Source organism: Rhododendron vialii, chromosome 3a (genome assembly GCF_030253575.1).
Source record: "Rhododendron vialii isolate Sample 1 chromosome 3a, ASM3025357v1".
NCBI classification, from domain to species: Eukaryota; Viridiplantae; Streptophyta; class Magnoliopsida; order Ericales; family Ericaceae; genus Rhododendron; species Rhododendron vialii.
In genome coordinates, this window is record NC_080559.1 from 22796475 (window position 1) to 22815324 (window position 18850).

Here is an 18850-nt window from a genome sequence, read left to right on the forward strand (position 1 = left end):
CGATACCAACATCTAGTCATATATGCGTCAAAAATTCAATTATGTCCTTGTAGCTAGGGGTGTTAAAAAAATCGAAGGACTGAAAATCCCATAATCTCCATATGCATATAGGTATCCATTGATCAAAAAATTGTTTAACTGATAGACTCACTTATAAGAAACTTTTAAAAAAAGAAGATTTACAACTAATCTTTTCATCATAAATTATGGGATTTCTAACAGAGAGAGATGGTTAGTTTGTTCTTAGAGGCATGCAATGGGGAGATCATGTGCAACTAAAGTGAGTGTGATTTACATAATTTTTCTATGATTTTACTTTCTTACGTATCCAAAAAAAATTCATGGATTTCTGTGGTTTTAGACGTCGTTTACAGATTTGTTGAGGTTCTCATGAGCACACCATACATCAACCAAGGTAATGGCATGAATTTAATCTATAGTAATGTTTGCTCACGCGATGTGTGATTTTTCCCTAATCTTAATTTGATTTTTGCCTAATCTTAATTTGATACAAGCTTTTGTTAATTGAGAATGAGCTTTCTCTATTATCTATTGACAGATATCAATGTTTGGATTGCCCTCTTCATAATCGCTTTTTGGGGACATGTAACGACCCTGATTTTTGGTAAATAAAAATTTCGTTAAATATTTGAATTTTATTTTAATTACTTGAATTTCCTTTAAAATTCCTTTTTAACTTTAATAATCCGTCATAACTAGATTTGAGGCTTATAAAATTATATTTCTTTGCACCGGACAATCTAGTCATTTTCAAAAGACAAATGTACTTGTAGAAACACTTGTATATTTTTCTAGTGTATAAAATAAAATCTTAAATTATATTTCTTGACTAGAAATCCTACGTGGCAAATAGAATTAGTTTTCAACTGATTAGTTGGAAGAACCGAACTACCAATTCATCTAGTTACAATCTCCTAACCATAGATGAACTTTTACCCATTGGACAATAAAAGTTAGGGAAACTTTTATCCATTGGACAATAGAAAATCTAGATTTTCTATCAAAGATATTTTGTGCTAGATTTGATAAAATACTCATATATAATTGTATATAGACTTATATACACATGCCTACAAGACATTTGGTTATTTTAAATATTTTTCAAATATATATTACCTTATTCCTTTTAACCATTGGTCAAAAAATGCAAGGGAAAATACTATCCATTGGATTTTTCATGTGATTATATCTTTAAAGATATGTATATATGTACCTTATAATATATTGCCCTAAGATATTCTAAGTACATAATCTAGTATTATAATGAAACATGTGCCTATTAAGTTATTTTAATAGGAAATTTTGACTTTATAATTTTTTATTGGATACTTGGAAATCTTACTAGATTTCATAGTATTATTATATATATACTTGGACATATGTGTGTGTGTGTGTGTATGTATGTATGTATATATATATAGTCCGGATCAAGTCCACACCCTTACGGTCCGCACCTCCCCTTTTTCGATTGAATTTCGATGATCCAAGCCGCTCAATGTGATCAGAACGTGATTTTAAGGGTACCCGCGTGAAATCAGCAAAAAAAAAAGACCGGGAAGGGCTTGACCTGAGCAATTTTTTTCTGAACGGTTCAGAAAAAAATTGCTCAGATCAAGCCATTTCCGGTCATTTTTTTTGCTGATTTTACGCGGGTACCCTTAAAATCACGTTCTAATCACATTGAGCGGCTCGGATCATCGAAATTCAATCGAAAAATGTGAAAAATGAGGAGGTGCGAACCGGAGCTTCGGTCCACACCTCTTGACTATCTCCTCATTTCTCCCATTTTCCGATCGAATTTCGATGATCCGCGCCGCCCTATGTGTTTAAAACGTGATTTTAAGGGTACTCGTGAGAAATCGACAAAAAAAATGACCAGGAAGGGGCTTCATCTGAGCAATTTTTGTTTGAACCGTTCGATAAAAAACAAACTAAAACTGCTCGAATGAAGCATTTTCCGGTCATTTTTTTTGCTGATTTCTTGCGGGTACCCTTAAAATCATGTTCTGAACACATTGAACGTCTCGGATCATCGAAATTCAATCGGGAAAGGGAGGTCCGCATTTTATTAAAATGAAGTGGTTCTTACGGGAGACGGACTGTGTATATATATAAGGACATGTGTTTAATAGATTTGTTTATTAGGAAAATCTTGGCCTAAGAAATCTTAAAAGATTATATTGTACCTTAAGTACATTCTTATATATATATACAGTCCGAATCTCTTAAGGGATCCCGCACGGCCTTACCGTGCGGGACTCCCCTTTCCCGATCGAATTACGACGATCCGAGCCGTTCAAAGTGATCATAGCGTGATTTTAAGGGTACCCCCGAGAAATCAGCAAAAAAAATGATCGGGAAAGGCTTCATCCGAACAATTTTTTATTGAACGGTTCAGTAAAAAACTGTTTGGATCAAGTCCTTCCCGATTATTTTTTTTGCCGATTTCTCGTACCCTTAAAATCACGTTCTGCACACTTTGAGCGGCTCGAATCGTCGCAATTTGATCGGAAAAGGGGAGTCCCGCACGGTAAGCCCGTGCGGGATCCCTCATTGGATCCCGAGTGTATATATATATTACTTGGATATGGAAGTACATATATATATGTGAGAGAGAGAGAGAGAGAGAGAGAGAGAGAGAGAGGGGGGGGAAGGGGAGGGAGAGAGAGAGGAGGGCCAAGAGAGGGAGAGAGAGAGATTGCCGAGAGAGAGAGAGAGAGAAAGAGAAAGGAAGAGAGAGAGAGATTGGATTGTACCTTGATCCTCCATGATCTTCTTACATCCTTTCAATCTATGCTTATATATTTCTCCAAGCAAAATCTGTCTTTCAATGTCCTTTTAATCACCAAATTTTGTACAACCCCTTCTTTCCTCCACCAATCTTTCCAAAATCAAACCCAAAGTACCAAATCTAGCCATGCAAGCCTAGAACTAGGTGGGAGATGTGCAAGCAGCCATTGACCTAACCTATCAAGTTTTCAATCAAGCATGAAAGGTGAGAAAAAGATGAGATATATATAGAGAAAGAGAGATTCGGGTGGGAGAGGGAGAGGGAGAGAGGAGAGCCTTGGCCTATAAATAGCAAGCTCACCCAAGTCATTTCTCACACCTTCATTCCTTGCTCCAACTTCTCTCTAGAAATTCTAAGCTTTCTAAGTACCAAAGTTCAAAGTTCTTAAGTTTCTTGAAGTTTTTGAGAGCTACCACCAAACCACCTCCAAAAACCACCCATAGATCTTTAAAGTAGCCTAGTTTAGTTAACAAAGTTGTTTCTAGGAAGAGAAAATTCATCTCTCTTCCTTTCGAAGCACTTCGGAGCCGTTACGCCACCGATTCACAAAACCGACGACCTATTCTCAAAACCGACCAACTGCCAAGAAGTAAAGTAGAGTCCATAGTCCACTAACTCTACGTATAATATAGAACCGTATGTTGAAAAGTAGAATGTCTTTAGTTCAAAGTATGAATATCCTTAACCGTTTTCCCTAAGTAGATAAGGTTATCTATCGTTCATAAGAGTTAGAATGCATGTTTGTCAACAAGTTTATCGTGCTAATGGAAGTGTGCGCATGTTGAATAAATGACTTTTACTTTAATAAACATATGTTTATTTGAACTTCTTGTAGCAGGCCGAGCAAAATGGCTCGTGTCATTTCTGAACGTGATCCAGTATCCCGATCAACTCCGAGTCATCTTACTCTCAATGTTCGGAACGCCGAAGGCCTCCATAGCCGAGGGTCTCATTAATTACAACTCCCTTAATCGCCTCAGTCTCCAGCACCCACGCAAGTGGGAAACGCGCTCGGTTGGACATCCTCCGACGGTCGCACAACACGCTCGATGCCGAACGAGAGTAGCCATCGTTCCAGCTCGCCTGCATGGGAACAGCAACCGTGGCAATGATGATGATTGTGACGTCATCCAAACGGTTATAAGGATAACGATCGGGGCACGTGAAGGTGCCAGCTCATCCTCTAAATGGTTACAAAACCCTAAACCTGACGTAAGAATGACGTCAGCCGAAGCGTGTCGAGCGTTGGTGCAATCTTGGGGATCAAGCTAAGAGGTTCCCTATAAATATCCCATTATGCCTTCTTGTTAGAGGTACGCACAGAAAAAACCCTAACTCCTAATTCCTAATTTCTCTCTGCAAGTGAACTGACTCTTGCACCGGAGGGCCATCCTGGAGAACCTTCTGTGTGGTCTTTAGTCGTGCTTCATTTTTGCAGGGTGAAGAAAGAGATTAGGAGCAGATCTTGAACCCATAGTCAGAAAGTATAAACCATTCGGAATGGAGCCCCACAATTTGGTGAACCCAACGTGAAAAGGCTGTTTCTCAGATCCACGGCGGGTCCTCCGTGTCGATCACCTCTTTTGTCTTAAAAACTTCACTCCACCAGATTTCCACCAGTCTCCCCCTAAAAAAATGGGCGGAGCACCACCACCTCCTCTTTTTCAACCCTCGGTTCCTTTTTACACATCACCTCTGAAACCGGTATCAATGCCGCCTCCCCATCTCACCCCCCTGGATTTACTCCTCCAGGCGTGAGCACCTCCATCCAGCGTCCAGTAGGTTTAAATGAAGACGCTCTAGCATACGTACAAATGCAAGAACAACAGCAAGAACAGACCAACGCTGATGTCGCCATTCTCAAAATGGAGATCACAAAGATTAAGGCCAACGAATGTCCGACGGCATCCCACTCCGGATCAAAGGGACGGCACCGGAGAGGAAATCTGCCACCTCCTCCTCTGGTTGGTGATGGATGACCACATAGAATCTCAGTCTATGATCGCTTGGACCCACCATTGACGGAGCACCGAGCCGGGGATAGCGCTCGCTTTAGGCAGCAACTCTCCCCAGTTCATCAACGTCTCGGCAATGGTGCGGGACTTAGAGGAAGAGAAGGGCGACGAGAAGGGAGCCCACATACTATTTTCTCAAGTTCATCGGCTGGAGATGAATACTCCCAGGGCTCCCAAAGTTACGATACCATGGAATTTCAAGACAACGATCAGGCTCTTATCCCATATGAATCCGAACGGCGAAGAAGCCGAACGCCGCGAAGAAACGGGAAAGGTCCCTAGAGCCATCGAATTGAACATGATGAAGTCCCTCGGGAAAAGACCTACGACGGACGAGTAGCAAATTCAGGGAACGCTCGGAAACTTCCCCGTGAAAAAAGCGTAAGTGTGGTCGTTCGGCAAGACGATCGTCCTAGGCATCGAAGGGTCTATCATACTAAAAATTTTCCAGAAGAGGACCACAGAAGAGACCTCGTAGAGAAGAGAGAGAAGGGATCTCAACGTCGGCATGATGTGATGGAAGAAAAACCAAAGGAACAGGAATACCGAGCATCGAAGAAATCGAGGAACACTCGAGAAGGTCTCCCTCCTCGGCTAACTCACGAGTATCAATTGAAAAAATTGACAGAGTCTCCCTTCTCGGCTAAGATCCAAGCAACCTTGCCGAAGCCAAGGCTCTATCTCCCGAAGTTTCAGAAGTTCGACCCCAGCACAACCGAAGCATACACCCATCTCATCAGTTACAGAAGCACCATCTCATGCGTTACCGATGACGACGCCATCATGTGCAAAGCATTTCCCTCGAGTCTTGGGCACCTCGGCCTCTTATGGTTTAACCAATTAGAAGCAGGATCGATCCATAGTTTCAAAGAGCTTGAAAGGGCTTTTAACTATCGGTTTATCACAAGCAACAAGCAAGCCAAGGAAGAAGATGCCCTAGCACAGATGAGGAAGAGGCCCGACGAAACACTTCGGAAGTATGCCGAGCGTTACTGGCAATTGTTTAACAAGATACCCGGTGTTGATCAGTACTGGGCAGCAAGGAACTTCAAAAATGGATTGGAAACAGGAAGCAAGATTTTAGATGAGCTGGCAATACGAGCTCCTCATGGAATGAACGAGCTAATGAGGACGGTTGAACAGTTCTGTTCCTACGAAGAGTTCCTCGCCGAACGAGAACTTCAAGGAGGACAAAACTCAACCACACCCCAAAGCCTTCATGTCCCCACGCCCCAAATTGCACCCCCAAAGCCTGTGGTCGCGGTCCAGCCGAAGAAGCAGGTCAACACAGTCAAGATGGCAGACAAAAAGGGTCCGAAAGCCCATAACTATATAGCCAAAAACCACCATTTTTAAAGAGCCAATTTATTTCATCCTCTGTACGTTAGAGAGGGAACCGTTCTTTATCTGGCCGAACCCTCCCAAGTTGAACACAGAAGAAGGTAATAATAATAGTCGGAAGAGATGCTCGTACCACAACGAGCTTGGGCATTACACCACGGCTTGCGCTCCGTATAAAGCACTTTTGGAAAATCTAGCGGCATAGGGACTTCTCGATGATCATATTGACTGGACAAAAACGCCGAGGAGACAGCCGAACGCCGGTGGACAAAATCCTATTCCCCGTCTAGTCGGAGTCATCAACGTTATTCACGGACCAACTACTAAGGAGGCAGCAAAACAACTTTGAATAGAGCTTGACAAAGCTCAGAAATTTACCCAAATTTTTTCTATCGATTGTGCCCCTAAGCGGATAAAGACGCTTGAGCGTCCCTAGTCAATCACTTTCACCGAGCAAGATCTCCAACGAATCCAAACACCCCATAACGACGCTCTGGTGGTCACGGTGCAAATCTCAACTCACTCCGTCAAAAGGGTGCTTGCAGATCAAGGAAGCTCGGCGGAAGTAATGTACTTATCCCTCTTCAAGGAGCTCAAAATCCCAGAGTCATGCCTTCTCCCAGCAGAAGTTCCCTTAATTGGATTCAATGGAACTCCCGTTTGGCCTCTCGGTAGGATCACCCTCCTCGTGGTTACAGGCTCGGTTGCTTCTAATCTGGAGTTCGTCGTCGTGGACGCTCCGAGTCCGTACAACGCAATCCTCGGCCGAAATTGGCTCCATTCGATAAAAGCCGTCGCCTCAACCTACCACCAGCTGGTTAGATACATCGGCGCTCACGGCAGACAAGAAGATCTATTGGGAGATCAATTACAGGCCAGACAATGCTACATATCCGCCGTCGGAAAGACACTAAGCTCCAAACGAGTACATTGGGTTGAAGTCCCAAACAAACTAGTTCTCGAGGACGTCGGATCTTTTCCTGAAGAAAAATCCATTGAAGACCTTATCAAATTCCCACTCAATGAGGATGCATCACGGTATTTCATGCTCGGCGCCGGTTTGCCCGAAGCCGAGAGTGAAGAAACATTTCAGTTCCTAAAGAGCAATATTTAAGTCTTTGCTTAGACGCCGTACGATATGACAGGCATCGACCCGAAGCTCATCCAGCACTCACTCAACGTTTCAAAATCGGCAAAGCCAGTGATTCAAAAGCCTCGACGATCCGCAACTATTCATGCCGAAGCAGTAAACGAGAAGTGGACAAACTCCTCGAGGCGGGTGCCATCAAAGAAGTGCAATATCCCACTTGGCTTGCGAACCCTGTGGTGGTAAAGAAGAAGAACGGAAAATGGAGGGTCTGCGTGGACTACACCAACTTGAATGATGCTTGCCCAAAGGACTGCCTACCCCTTCCAAAGATAGATCAATTAGTAGATGCAACAGCGGGTCACGCTCGGCTCAGTTTTTTGGATGCCTACAGAGGTTACCACCAGATAGCCATGAACCCCGACGACATGGAAAAGACGGCATTTATCACCCCCAGGGGCCTTTTTTGCTACCTTGTTATGCCGTTCGGTCTAAAGAACGCGGGGGCCACATTTCAAAGAATGATATACCTATTGTTCGGAATGCTCATCGGAGAGATCATGGAAGCCTATATTGACGATATGGTCGTCAAGAGTCTCAAAGCCGAGAACCACCTCTCTCACCTTGCCGAAGTCTTTGCAATACTGAAGAAGTACAAGTTACGACTGAACGCCGACAAATGCGCCTTCGGAGTTAGTTCCTGGAAGTTCCTCGGTTATCTCGTCACTCGGCGTGGCATTGAACCAGATCTCCGCAATTCAGCAATTGAAACCACCATAGACTCCTCGGGAAATTCAGAAGCTGACAAGGATGGCGGCGGCCCTTAACAGGTTTATTAGCCGCTCATCAGATAAATGCCACATTTTCTTCCAAACCCTAAAGAAGCAAAGCCAACGAAGCTTCAAATGGACGGAAGATTGCAACACAACACTAACTGAGCTGAAATCTTATCTTTGTTCGGCCTCGCTTCTCGTCAAACCAAAGGCTTTTGAAACTCTCCATCTCTACCTAGCTGTCTTTCCACATGCTATTAGCTCGGCACTTATTCGACGGGAAGGCCTCGAAGACCAACCCATTTACTTTACTAGCCGAACCTTACTCCCAGCTCAAACCAGATATCTGCCACTAGAGAAGCTTCTTCTAGCATTGGTTACAGCCACTCGAAAATTACTCCCTTATTTTTAGGAGCACCCTATCGTAGTCCTCACTGAGTTTCCACTAAAAAACCTTCTAAGGAAGGCCGATCTATCAAGCCGAGTATCTCAGTGGGCGGTCGAATTAGCAAATTTTGATATTCATTTTGAGCCTCGAACAACAATCAAGGCCCAAGTATTGGCAGACTTCATTGCTGAATTCACCCCTGGAAGCCCAGACGAAAAAGCATTGGTTAAGCCTAATTATGGAATGCTGGAACAACAAGAGGCTCGGAAAACGTGAAACTTATTCAGTGGAGACGTTTGGAAGCTACACGTTGATGGGGCATCTAACAGCAACGGTGCGGGTGCAGGGGTTGTCCTTGTAAACCTTTGTGGCGTCCTTCATGAAACTGCTATCATAATCAACTTCCCAGCCACAAACAATGAAGCTAAATATGAAGCACTGCTAGCTGGGCTCCGAGCCGCAACAAGTTTACAGGTTGAAGACCTACACGTTTTCTGTGACTCTCAACTGATCGTTAACCAAGTAACAGAGGATTATGAAGCTCGGGACCCAAGGATGCTAACGTATCAGGCTACGGCTCTTGAGCTAATACGAGGGTTCAAGAGATTCCACATTGAGCAGATCAACAGAGAGAACAACGCTCATGCCGATGCTGTGGCAAGTTTAGCCTCGGCAAGCAAAGTATTTGAATATAGACACATTAGCCTCGGCGAGATCCACAAGCCAAGCTTTGAAGTCTCGAAGGAAGTTCTCAGCATTTCCATCGGTCCTAGCTGGATGGATGAGATAGTCTCGTTCCTCAAGAATGATACGCTCCCCTCCGACAAAAAGGAGGCCCATCGTGTACGCAGCAAAGCAGCCCACTATTGGATCTCTGAGAGCGGCCAACTCTACAGGAAAAGCTTCACAGGGCCATATCTTCGAGTCGTTCATCCAACCGAGGTCCCAACAATATTGACTGAACTTCACTCTGGAAGCTGCGGTTGTCACTCCGGCGGGCGATCCCTCTATCAAAGAGCTCTCAGTCAAGGATACTTTTGGAAAGGAATGAAGAAGGATTGTGAAGAAGTAGTCAAAAAATGCAAACCTTGCCAACTTTTTTCTCCTAACTGCCCCTGGAGGCTTCAAGTTTTTGATAACTGCAACAGATTATTTTTCAAAGTGGGTGGAAGCCGAGCCACTAATCACAACCACTGAAGCAGACGTTCGGCAATTCGTTTGGAAGAACATCGTGACAAGGTTCGGTGTGCCTTATGCAATTGTTTCGGATAATGGCTCACAATTCGTCGGCAAAGAATTAACATGACTTTGTGCTGAGTTCGGAATTAGGTTTTTTAATTCAACCCCATCTTACCCCCAGGGCAACGGTCAGGCCGAAGCAACAAACAAGACAGTGTGCGCTGGCATCAAGCGTCGGTTAGACTCCAAACGAGGAAAATGGGCCGAAGAACTGCCTCGGGTTCTCTGGGCCTACCACTCCACTCCAAGACGCTCCACTGGCCAAACTCCCTTTGCAATGGCCTTCGGCATGGAGGCTGTCATTCCACTTGAATCCAGGTTCCCAACCCTGCGCACTGAAACTTTTGATCCACAAACCAACAATGATGCAGTAGCTACCGAGCTTATTTTAGCTGAAGAAAAGCGAGACGATGCCCAGCTCAAACTAGCTAACTATTAGCAGGAAGTCGCACGGGGCTACAATCGGAGCGTAAGGCTCAAGAAGTTCAGAACCGACGACTGGGTCTGGAGGAAGGTTGTCCGAGCCAGCCAGAAGACTAAATTCAAACCTAATTGGGAAGGTCCCTATAGGGTGGTCAAGGAGGTCGGCAATGGCTCATATAAGTTGGAAGACAAAGAAGGAAGAGAAATTGAGAACCCCAGGAATGCTCTAAACCTCAGGAAGGCATACCTTTGAAGTTTCTCCTCAGTTTTGGTCTATCACTCCCTCTACCAGTTTATTACTTATTACTTACCAAAATGCTGTACTTGTTTTAGTCAACTTTTTACTTAATGAGAAGTCCCTCCTATTTCTGAAGCATTAATGTTCTCTATTATTCGATTACATTGTTCAAACTTCGATCACTTAAGTTCGGCCTTCTAGCTTTTACGACTGCGTTCGGATCAATCATCCGCAAAACATGTCGTGGCTCGGACAACTTGACGTCCAGACACAAAACAATCAACAAACTTACAAGTTTACTTTTGGCTTGGCTATGTTCATACTTTGACTTGAACTAAATAGCCACTTCAGACATTTACTTCATATATTACCTTGGCATAAGACTGGCATTTTTGAGCCAAGCCTTATACCAACGTAGGGGCTATTATAAGTAAATAACAAAACCTTGGAAACAAGCCAAGGTTGCTTGACCTTCGGCCAAACTCAGAAAATATTTCTAAGGCATAGAGGAATATTTAATAAAGCAACAAATTCGAGAATTTTTTCTAAGTCATTAAAAGATAAGCTGGGAATTCAGAAACTCCTAGCAAGAAGGCTTGGCTTGGTGAACCATTCAATGCCGTCCCTCTTCAAACTATTACATCTGGCATGGCAAATTCCTAATGTTCGGAGCCATCCAGTCCAAAAACAAAGTTCAAATTATTCAGAAAGAAAAAAGACTTAAGAAAAATTCCTCAAACATTCAAAAGATATTCATCAAACGGCACTCGATTAGAACGTGTCCATCTCAGTCAATTAGAACATCTCCACCTTCGGCATTCTTCTCTCGAAGTTCGGATGGCTGATCACCAAATTTCCCCTGATTTTCACCATCGGCCATCTCTTCATCATCATCCTCGGGAGGCAATGGTTGGCACTCCTCTTCGGTGTAGCGAAGCTCTAAATCAGGCACGACCGGCTCGGGAAGCTGCTTTAGAAATCCAGAGTCGGCCTGAATCGCCATAACCGCAGCCATTGCCTCGGCACCAGCAGTATACCCAAGCTTATAAAAATTAGGAAGTTGAGCCTCAAGCTCGTCATTCACCATCTTATGTGCTATTTGGGTATACTCCAGAGCGGCTTGGTTTATCCCAGCTTCATAGCCTTTAGCATCGGCAGCCTTGAGCTTCTCTTTCTCCTCTTCCCTCATCTTTTTGGCATTGGCCTCAGCTTTTTTAGCAGCAGTCCTAGCATCGGCAAGTTCCCTCCTCAGCCTATCCACCTCAGCCTCCGCATCTTTGGCTTGCTGATCTGAGATCCTCCATTTGGTTCGGTAGGAATCTCGGTCAGATCTGTATCGTTCACACTCGGCAGAGACTTTGGTGGCCTTATCATAGGCCTTCAAGGCAGTTTGCCCGGCCTAGCAAAAACATGAAAGTAAAAGATTACCACAAGGAAATTCTAAGGCTAGATCACAAGGAATAAAGCTGAAGTACAAAAGTACCTGCACCAAATGAGAGCACATTTCTCCGAGCCCAGGGAGAAGGTCGGTTGGCACTTGATCGTAGTCTCTCGGAAGGGCTAGCCCCCTTAAGAGTGTCACGGCAAGATTCGGTTCTTCCTTCACGAAATCACTCAATTGCAGGACTCTGCCGTCGGACATCGTGTAAGAAGGGCTAAATTGGCGTTGAATGGCTACCTCGGTTGCAGGGTCAGTAAAATCGATGTGTGGGTCGGTGAGATTTCGTTGCTCTTTGGGCTAAGAGGCTCGGGCAATATTTGAAGGAACTGATTGAGATACGTTCGGCGCTAAAACATCCTCAGATATTTTTTGCCTATTTTCTTTTTGCTGCTGCTGCTGGTCCGCAGAGCTTCGGCTACGTCCTGGGTTAGTCGTCTTTGTTGGAATGACAGGTCTGGGAATGTTTCTCCTCGACATGTCTTCGATAAAGGGTTCGGCTAAATCGTTGGATAAAAGCGGAGTGAGTCACTCCTCGGCTGTAAATTCGATCTTAGGCAACCGAACTCTTTGCTGCCTCTTCTGCCGAACACCTTCAACGTTTGAAGCCTCCTTCTTTTTAGAATCTCCGGTAGTCTTAGGGACGCTTGTCTTCTTCTTGCCCGGTTCAGCCTCTTTACCCCTCTCCTTCCTCCTCAGCACACCCTTGTATGAGGGTCTGTAGTCAAGTAAGGTTGGAGCGTGTCGGCAAGCTTGGGCGAGAAGCGTGTCACAGGCTTTCTCTCGGGAATTGGTGTTGAGTCCCTTCGATATTGGACCAAGCTCTGCAAGCGGAAGATAGCAAGAATGAAAGCATTAGCAACAAAAGAAAAGCCGGATGAATATTTCTCAAAATAGAAAATAACGGTTCGGTAGTACCTCTCGTGTCCCTAACTTTCAGAACTGTATACCGACGCAGACCGTCGCCAAACTCATAGTTCCCATGAACTTCAAGGTAGAAATCGGCCCATTTATTCGTGCCGGATAAGCCCTCGATCAAAGGACTCTTTTTGGGTCGAGTTGTAAGGTACCGACAGCCAGACTTACCGTGATGAGACATAGTATATGTGAAAAAGAGGTCCGTCGGCCTGAAATCAAGATCTTGGCTCTCGATCAAGGCGATTACCGACATGATGATTCGGTAACTGTTGATCGCGAGCTGATGGGGAGCCAAACTAAATCTCCAAAGTATTTCCCTAAGGAAGGGGTGGAGGGGGAACCGAAGCCCAGCCTCGCAAATGGCCATCAAGGGTACGGTTATATGCTCGGGATGATGCTCCCTTTGGTCTTTAATTTCAGTGCTCTTGACTCTATGAATCAACACGTCGTCAGGGATGCTATACTTTACGCGAAATGCTTCGTACTCCCCGGGATCACCACTAAAGTAATGGGCATAGGGGCATAGCAGACCCTTGTCAAAAAGATCGACGTCGCTCGGAGTCGATGTCAAAGCCTCGGTACCAGACAGAAACCTCGACTCGGCTTCATGACCCATCTGAGGATCGACTTCAGACTGCGTCTCTGCGGTAAAGCTGATCTCAGGGTCGGTCAAAAAGTCATCTGTGGCATACTCGTGAACACGCTCGGCATTCAAGTCATCGGATGCGGGAGAATTTGCAGACATCCTGGTGGAGATAGATTCGACCGGGCGGCCGCTCCTCCTTCTACGTTGCTCAAGCAATTCCCTAATAAATTGACGATCGGATTTTGTTTCCGAGCAATCCGAGTCTGAAGACACGTCGATGACCTCGTGAGCCAGACCTAGGAGAAGAACAAAGAGGTAATAAGCAGTTGAAATCTGCGTCGGCAAAAAAAAAAAAAAAAATCTAGAAGTTCGGCTCATCTTATCGGCTCACGAGTCATAGCTATCCTAGGATGGGCTCGGCACATCTAAAAACGTCTCTCTACACTTGGCCTAACAATCAAATAGGGATCTCATTCGGTTACCTACCCCCATCGGGAGAAGTCGTTCGGAGATCCTCGAACATCCTATTGGGGCTCGGAAGAACAAAATGAGTTTAGGGTTGAACATCACTATTCACTCCCAGGTTTCTGCTATTAACTCAGAACAGAAAACCCCCAAAATCACCCCAAAAACCCAAAAAAGGTGCGTAAAAAGCAAGGGAAAAGGTAAAGCGATAAAAATTAATGACATACCTGAAGATTTATGATGAAATGAGGCTTCAAAGTGAAGATCTGGATATGAATCGAGCTTTAGAACGAGATTGTAGAGAGAGAAGCTTCAAATGCTAGAGAGAGAAAGTGTAGAAGAACTTTCTCTCTCCTCCTTCGTCGTTATTTATAGATGGAGCGGGCGTTTCGAATTTCCCACCCATCATTTCACAGCCGAACCCCTCGCCAACCACTACATGACACGTGGCGACTGAAAGCCTTTCCCACGCCAGCCGTCTCCTCATCTGCCAAGGCGTCCTTTCGATTGACACACCTGTTCAAATGCTCGACAGCTGTCATCCTACGTGGGGCTCGGATGAATCCGTTGCAAGTTCGAAAGAAGATCCTCGGATAAAGCTCGGCCAAATCCGAAATCAACCCATACCAAGTAAAGAGCTTCGGCATGGGTTGAGGGGCTATTGTAGTAGGCCGAGCAAAATGGCTCGTGCCATTTCTGAACGTGATCCAGTATCCCGATCAACTCCGAGTCATCTTACTCTCAACGTTCGGAACGCCGAAGGCCTCCATAGCCGAGGGTCTCGTTAATTACAACTCCCTTAATCGCCTCAGTCTTCAGCACCCACGCGAGCGGGAAACGCGCTCGGTTGGACATCCTCCGATGGTCGCACAACACTCTCGGTGCCGAACGAGCGTAGCCATCGTTCCAGCTTGCCTGCATGGGAACAACAACCGTGGCAATGATGATGATTGTGACGTCATCCAAACGGTTATAAGGATAACGATGGGGGCACGTGAAGGTGCCAGCTCATCCTCTAAATAGTTACAAAATCCTAAACCTGACGTAAGAATGACGTCAACCGACGCGTGTCGAGTGTTGGTGCAATCTTGGGAATCAAGCTAAGAGATTCCTTATAAATATCCCATTATGCCTTCTTGTTAGAGGTACGCACAGAAAAAATCCTAACTCCTAATTCCTAATTTCTCTCTGCAAGTGAACTGACTCTTGCATCGGAGGACCATCCCGGAGAACCTCCGGTGTGGTCTTTAGTCGTGCTTCATTTTTTGCAAGGTGAAGAAAGAGATTAGGAGCAGATCTCGAACCCATAGTCAGAAAGTATAAACCATTCGGAATGGAGCCCCACACTTCCCTCAAAGGACGAAAGGATGAATTTTAAAAAGAATTGGAATGTTAACACTTGATCGGAAGCATTCGTATTTTGATCTTTAAAATGGTTAGGAACGTGCATACATGAATTGCTTGTATTACTTGTGGTATAATATTGAGTTGGATGATCTTGCTAGTTTAGTTTTAAGATTACAATGAATGATTTATGATTACGTATGTGAAAAGTCTTACCGTGGAGTCGATGCATGAAAATGAGACACGAAAATTGAGAAAATAGAAATATGACACCTAGGGTGTGGTTAAAGAAAATGCGTGTTTTGAAAAGGTGAAATATTTTTGGAAACTGCAATGTGGCTGGACTTGCCCATTGTGGGAATGTGTGTGTGTGTTCCAATGGAAATTCGGATCAGCGGAACCATTGTGAGGTTGTGTGCGTTCCCATGGAAATCCGGAGCGGCGGAACCATGGTGAGGAATGGCTTGGTTATCCGTAGAGAGGAGCCAATGCAAATTTTGTGTGCCAATGGGAACCTGGTGCGGCGGAACCATTGTGAGGATACTCGGGAGACCGGAACGGCGGAACTGAGGTTGGGTGTGTTAAAACGATTTTGAAAATGTTGATAAATGGAGACACGATCCACGACGAGTCGCGTAGGAGAAACTCAGAAAATCATGGACACCAACGTTAGTTTGAATAGTAAATGCGGATGTGACATTGTTAACTGTTAATGTTATGATTTAATTTAAGGGTTAGTGGGTATGGGTTTTCTATTAAGCCTTCGTAGCTCACGGTGTTACCTTTTGGTGACCCTAAAATATTATATTGGTGGCGACGCTGGTAATGTGTCAGATCTTATAAATGAACAGGGTGAACTCTACACCTTGGAGGCCTTTGGAGCTGAAAAGCTAACTAGGATGGAGGAGCAGGCGGAGCAGTAGTTAGGAACCCTAGTTCCCTCCTTTGTTGGATAAAAGTACTCTTGTAAGACTTTGTGATGTAATAATGAGCCAGACTCACTTTGTTTTTGTAATAAAATGTTTTATTAACGTTTTCAAAATTCAGGGCGTTACAGGATACATCGTAGGAAAGAAAAATGGTATACAACCATATATTTTGTCATTTTATTATTATTGATTTTTTTCCCTACCCAAAATCAATATTGTTAGTTATAGTTAATAAAGTTTAAACCCCTATGATCAAATGCATAGAGTGTATGGTGCTTACCACTGACTAACACTCCACTTGCTATTATTGATCTTTTCCATTTTGTTTTTTTCTTTTATCTTTTTACAAATTTATAATGCAAAATACTTCTTGAAGAAAGTTTTTTTTTTCCTTTTTGGTGAATGATTCAACCATTAATGCTCATTCACGCTTTAATTTTTGTTTAATCTCGAAAAAATCCTAAAGAGATTTTTTCTTAACAACAAACATCTCTGTTTTAACTTTTGCTAATTTTGTTTTATAATTTTTGCATTTTAATGTTTGGATGGGGTGCATTGTAAGGTGAATTTCTTCGAGAACACATAAGATGGTTGTATTTGTGGTTGAACCACGTAAAGTCAAAGGAGCAAATAGATAAACTCTCAATTTTCTATAATTTAATTGTGAGATATTTTTATGTTGTAATTTAAAAGCTTAAGTTTGAAAATTAAGTTTGTTTCATGTGACACTTCAGAAACATTGAAAGTCCCTCATTATGTATATTTAAGCACATGCGTATTGCCCACAAATATGTGTAATAATGTTTCTCTTTTTTCTCACAATATTAATAAAAGAACCACCTCCTTATATTTTGCACAATTTGTTTCAAAAGTATTAGTACTATAACAGTCTCGCAATTTTATTCTATGTACATTATGAATCTTGACAGTTGAAGGCAGAAGGTTAAAAGTTAAAGCTCATACAATCGGTTTGTATGATTCATATTGATGTAGAACACGTGGAGGCCTAATTCCATGATCAGCTGGACCGAGCCAAGCCCCGGAAGTCCAAACAGTGTTTAATTTCAGATTACCCAAATTGGCTAAATTCGGATGAGCTCGGAATAGGTCCAAACTTGGTGGGCTGACTCATTTTCGCGCTCCGATCAATAGTCATCAACCCTAGGTTGATGGTGAATAGTATTTTTTGGCCTAATTCTTCGTTTAGGCTTTCTATTGCATTATTTTGCCATTTTAGGAAATATTTATTTCGTTAATAACTCTTAGATCGTAATTCCTTTTAAGTTGATTCTTTTTGAGAAAGTCTTGTTTTTCTTTCCCATTTTCAGTTTTAGGAAAAACCCCAAATTTTGGGACTTTTTAATTTCCAAATTTATTTTTAGGGTTTCTAGGGTTTCGGCCTATATAAAGGTTTGTAACTTAGAGTTTATGCAGCTTTTTGATTAATAATATTGCAGAGATTTTTTCTTTCTTTCTTGTGCGCAAGAATTGCTCGTTGTAATGAGTTATTTATCTCGTTTGGACTAGTACGCTAACTAGTCTCTCGTGAATTCCGTTGCGTCACATATGTAGTGTTTTACGAAGTATTTTTGTGAGCAGAGACATGAGAGAGGTAGAGATCATTTTCATTTAGAAATTCAAAATGCACATGCATCTTTGGTGCTGAGATCCTTTTGTTGAACTCTCGTTCATAGCATGAATTTGTTGCTAGAAAAAACCCAAAAGAAACGAAAACAAAAGAAAAACATTGGAATATGGCAGTGGAGATGGGTGGGTGCATGAGTCATACTATTGCCGGTTCCAGGCTAGAAGGTAGCATCAAGCGGAACATGAGTTTTACTATTACTAGAGGCAGATGAGGATAGAGATTTGACGATGTAAAGTATTGGATAGGGATTCGACAAACATCTAATATGGGTTATAATCTTATGGAAAATCTTGATGTAGAATGGTATCGAATTTTCTTGCAAATCCTAATTAGTACCCGTAATGCAATATATGTATCTCTTAACAGGAGATACAAAGATACATACTTTTTTGTGTTCTTTTATATATCTACTCGAGACACGCATTTTCAGTGTTATGTATTATTTTTTGTTTGCATTGATGCTTGGATAGTATTTTTTATTTTATCAAAGTTTTATGCATTTGAGTTTGTGCATACAGAAGTTAAAAATTGAAAAATTATTTGCTCTTCACTTGCTGATTCAAGTTAAACAGGTCAATAAATTTTTTTGGGTTATTATTTTCCGCAAAGTTGAATTCATTGGGTATGGGTTGATATATTAGGTTGAATGTTCAGTATTTGTTTGCGTGTGCTGATCGTTCAAGTCGTGCCTTCAGGTACGGGCATGCACTAGTTCAATTATATCCTTGTAGCTAAGGGTGTTAAAAAAATTGAACAACCGAAAAACTCGATCGACCGATCAACTCGGTTTTCGGTAAGGCCAGGTTTTTTCCGTACTGAAATCCGTTTGATCTTGGTTTCCTAAAATTTTAGTTGGACCGAACTGAACCGGACCAACTATATAATATAATTATATATATACAGTCCGGATCCCATAAGGGGGATCCCGCACGGTGCTACCGTGCGGACCTCTCATTTTCCGAGCAAATTTCGATGATCCGGACCGCTCAAAGTGATCAGAACGTGATTTTAAGAATACTCGTTAGAAATCAGCAAAAAAAATGATCAGGAAAAGCTTGATCCGAACAGTTTTTTATTGAACGATTCAGTAAAAGACTACTCGGATCAAACCCTTCCTAATCATTTTTACCCTAAAAATCATGTTCTACACACTTTAAGCGGCTCGGATCATCAAAATTTGCTCGAAAAAAGGGAGTCCCGCACGGT

General features: G+C 43.0%; 1 protein-coding gene across 1 annotated transcript; it reads left to right on the forward strand.

The window, feature by feature from the left end:
- Positions 1–6736: 6736 nt before the first annotated feature.
- LOC131321231 (uncharacterized) lies at positions 6737–10094 on the forward strand. The gene is made up of 6 exons (XM_058352235.1): positions 6737–7206; positions 7314–7497; positions 7567–8016; positions 8441–8688; positions 8746–9358; positions 9777–10094. Exons 1-6 carry the CDS (start codon positions 6737–6739, stop codon positions 10092–10094), a joined length of 2283 nt encoding a protein of 760 aa, XP_058208218.1.
- Positions 10095–18850: the final 8756 nt, after the last annotated feature.

Excerpts from the sequence above, each read along its gene's own strand:
- LOC131321231 (XM_058352235.1), top strand. The coding sequence starts at position 6,737 with ATGTACTTATCCCTCTTCAAGGAGCTCAAAATCCCAGAGTCATGCCTT. Across the intron at positions 8,017-8,440 it reads AACCAGATCTCCGCAATTCA|GAGCACCCTATCGTAGTCCT; the intron begins GCAATTGAAACC and ends CCTTATTTTTAG. Across the intron at positions 8,689-8,745 it reads CAACAAGAGGCTCGGAAAAC|CAACGGTGCGGGTGCAGGGG; the intron begins GTGAAACTTATT and ends GGCATCTAACAG.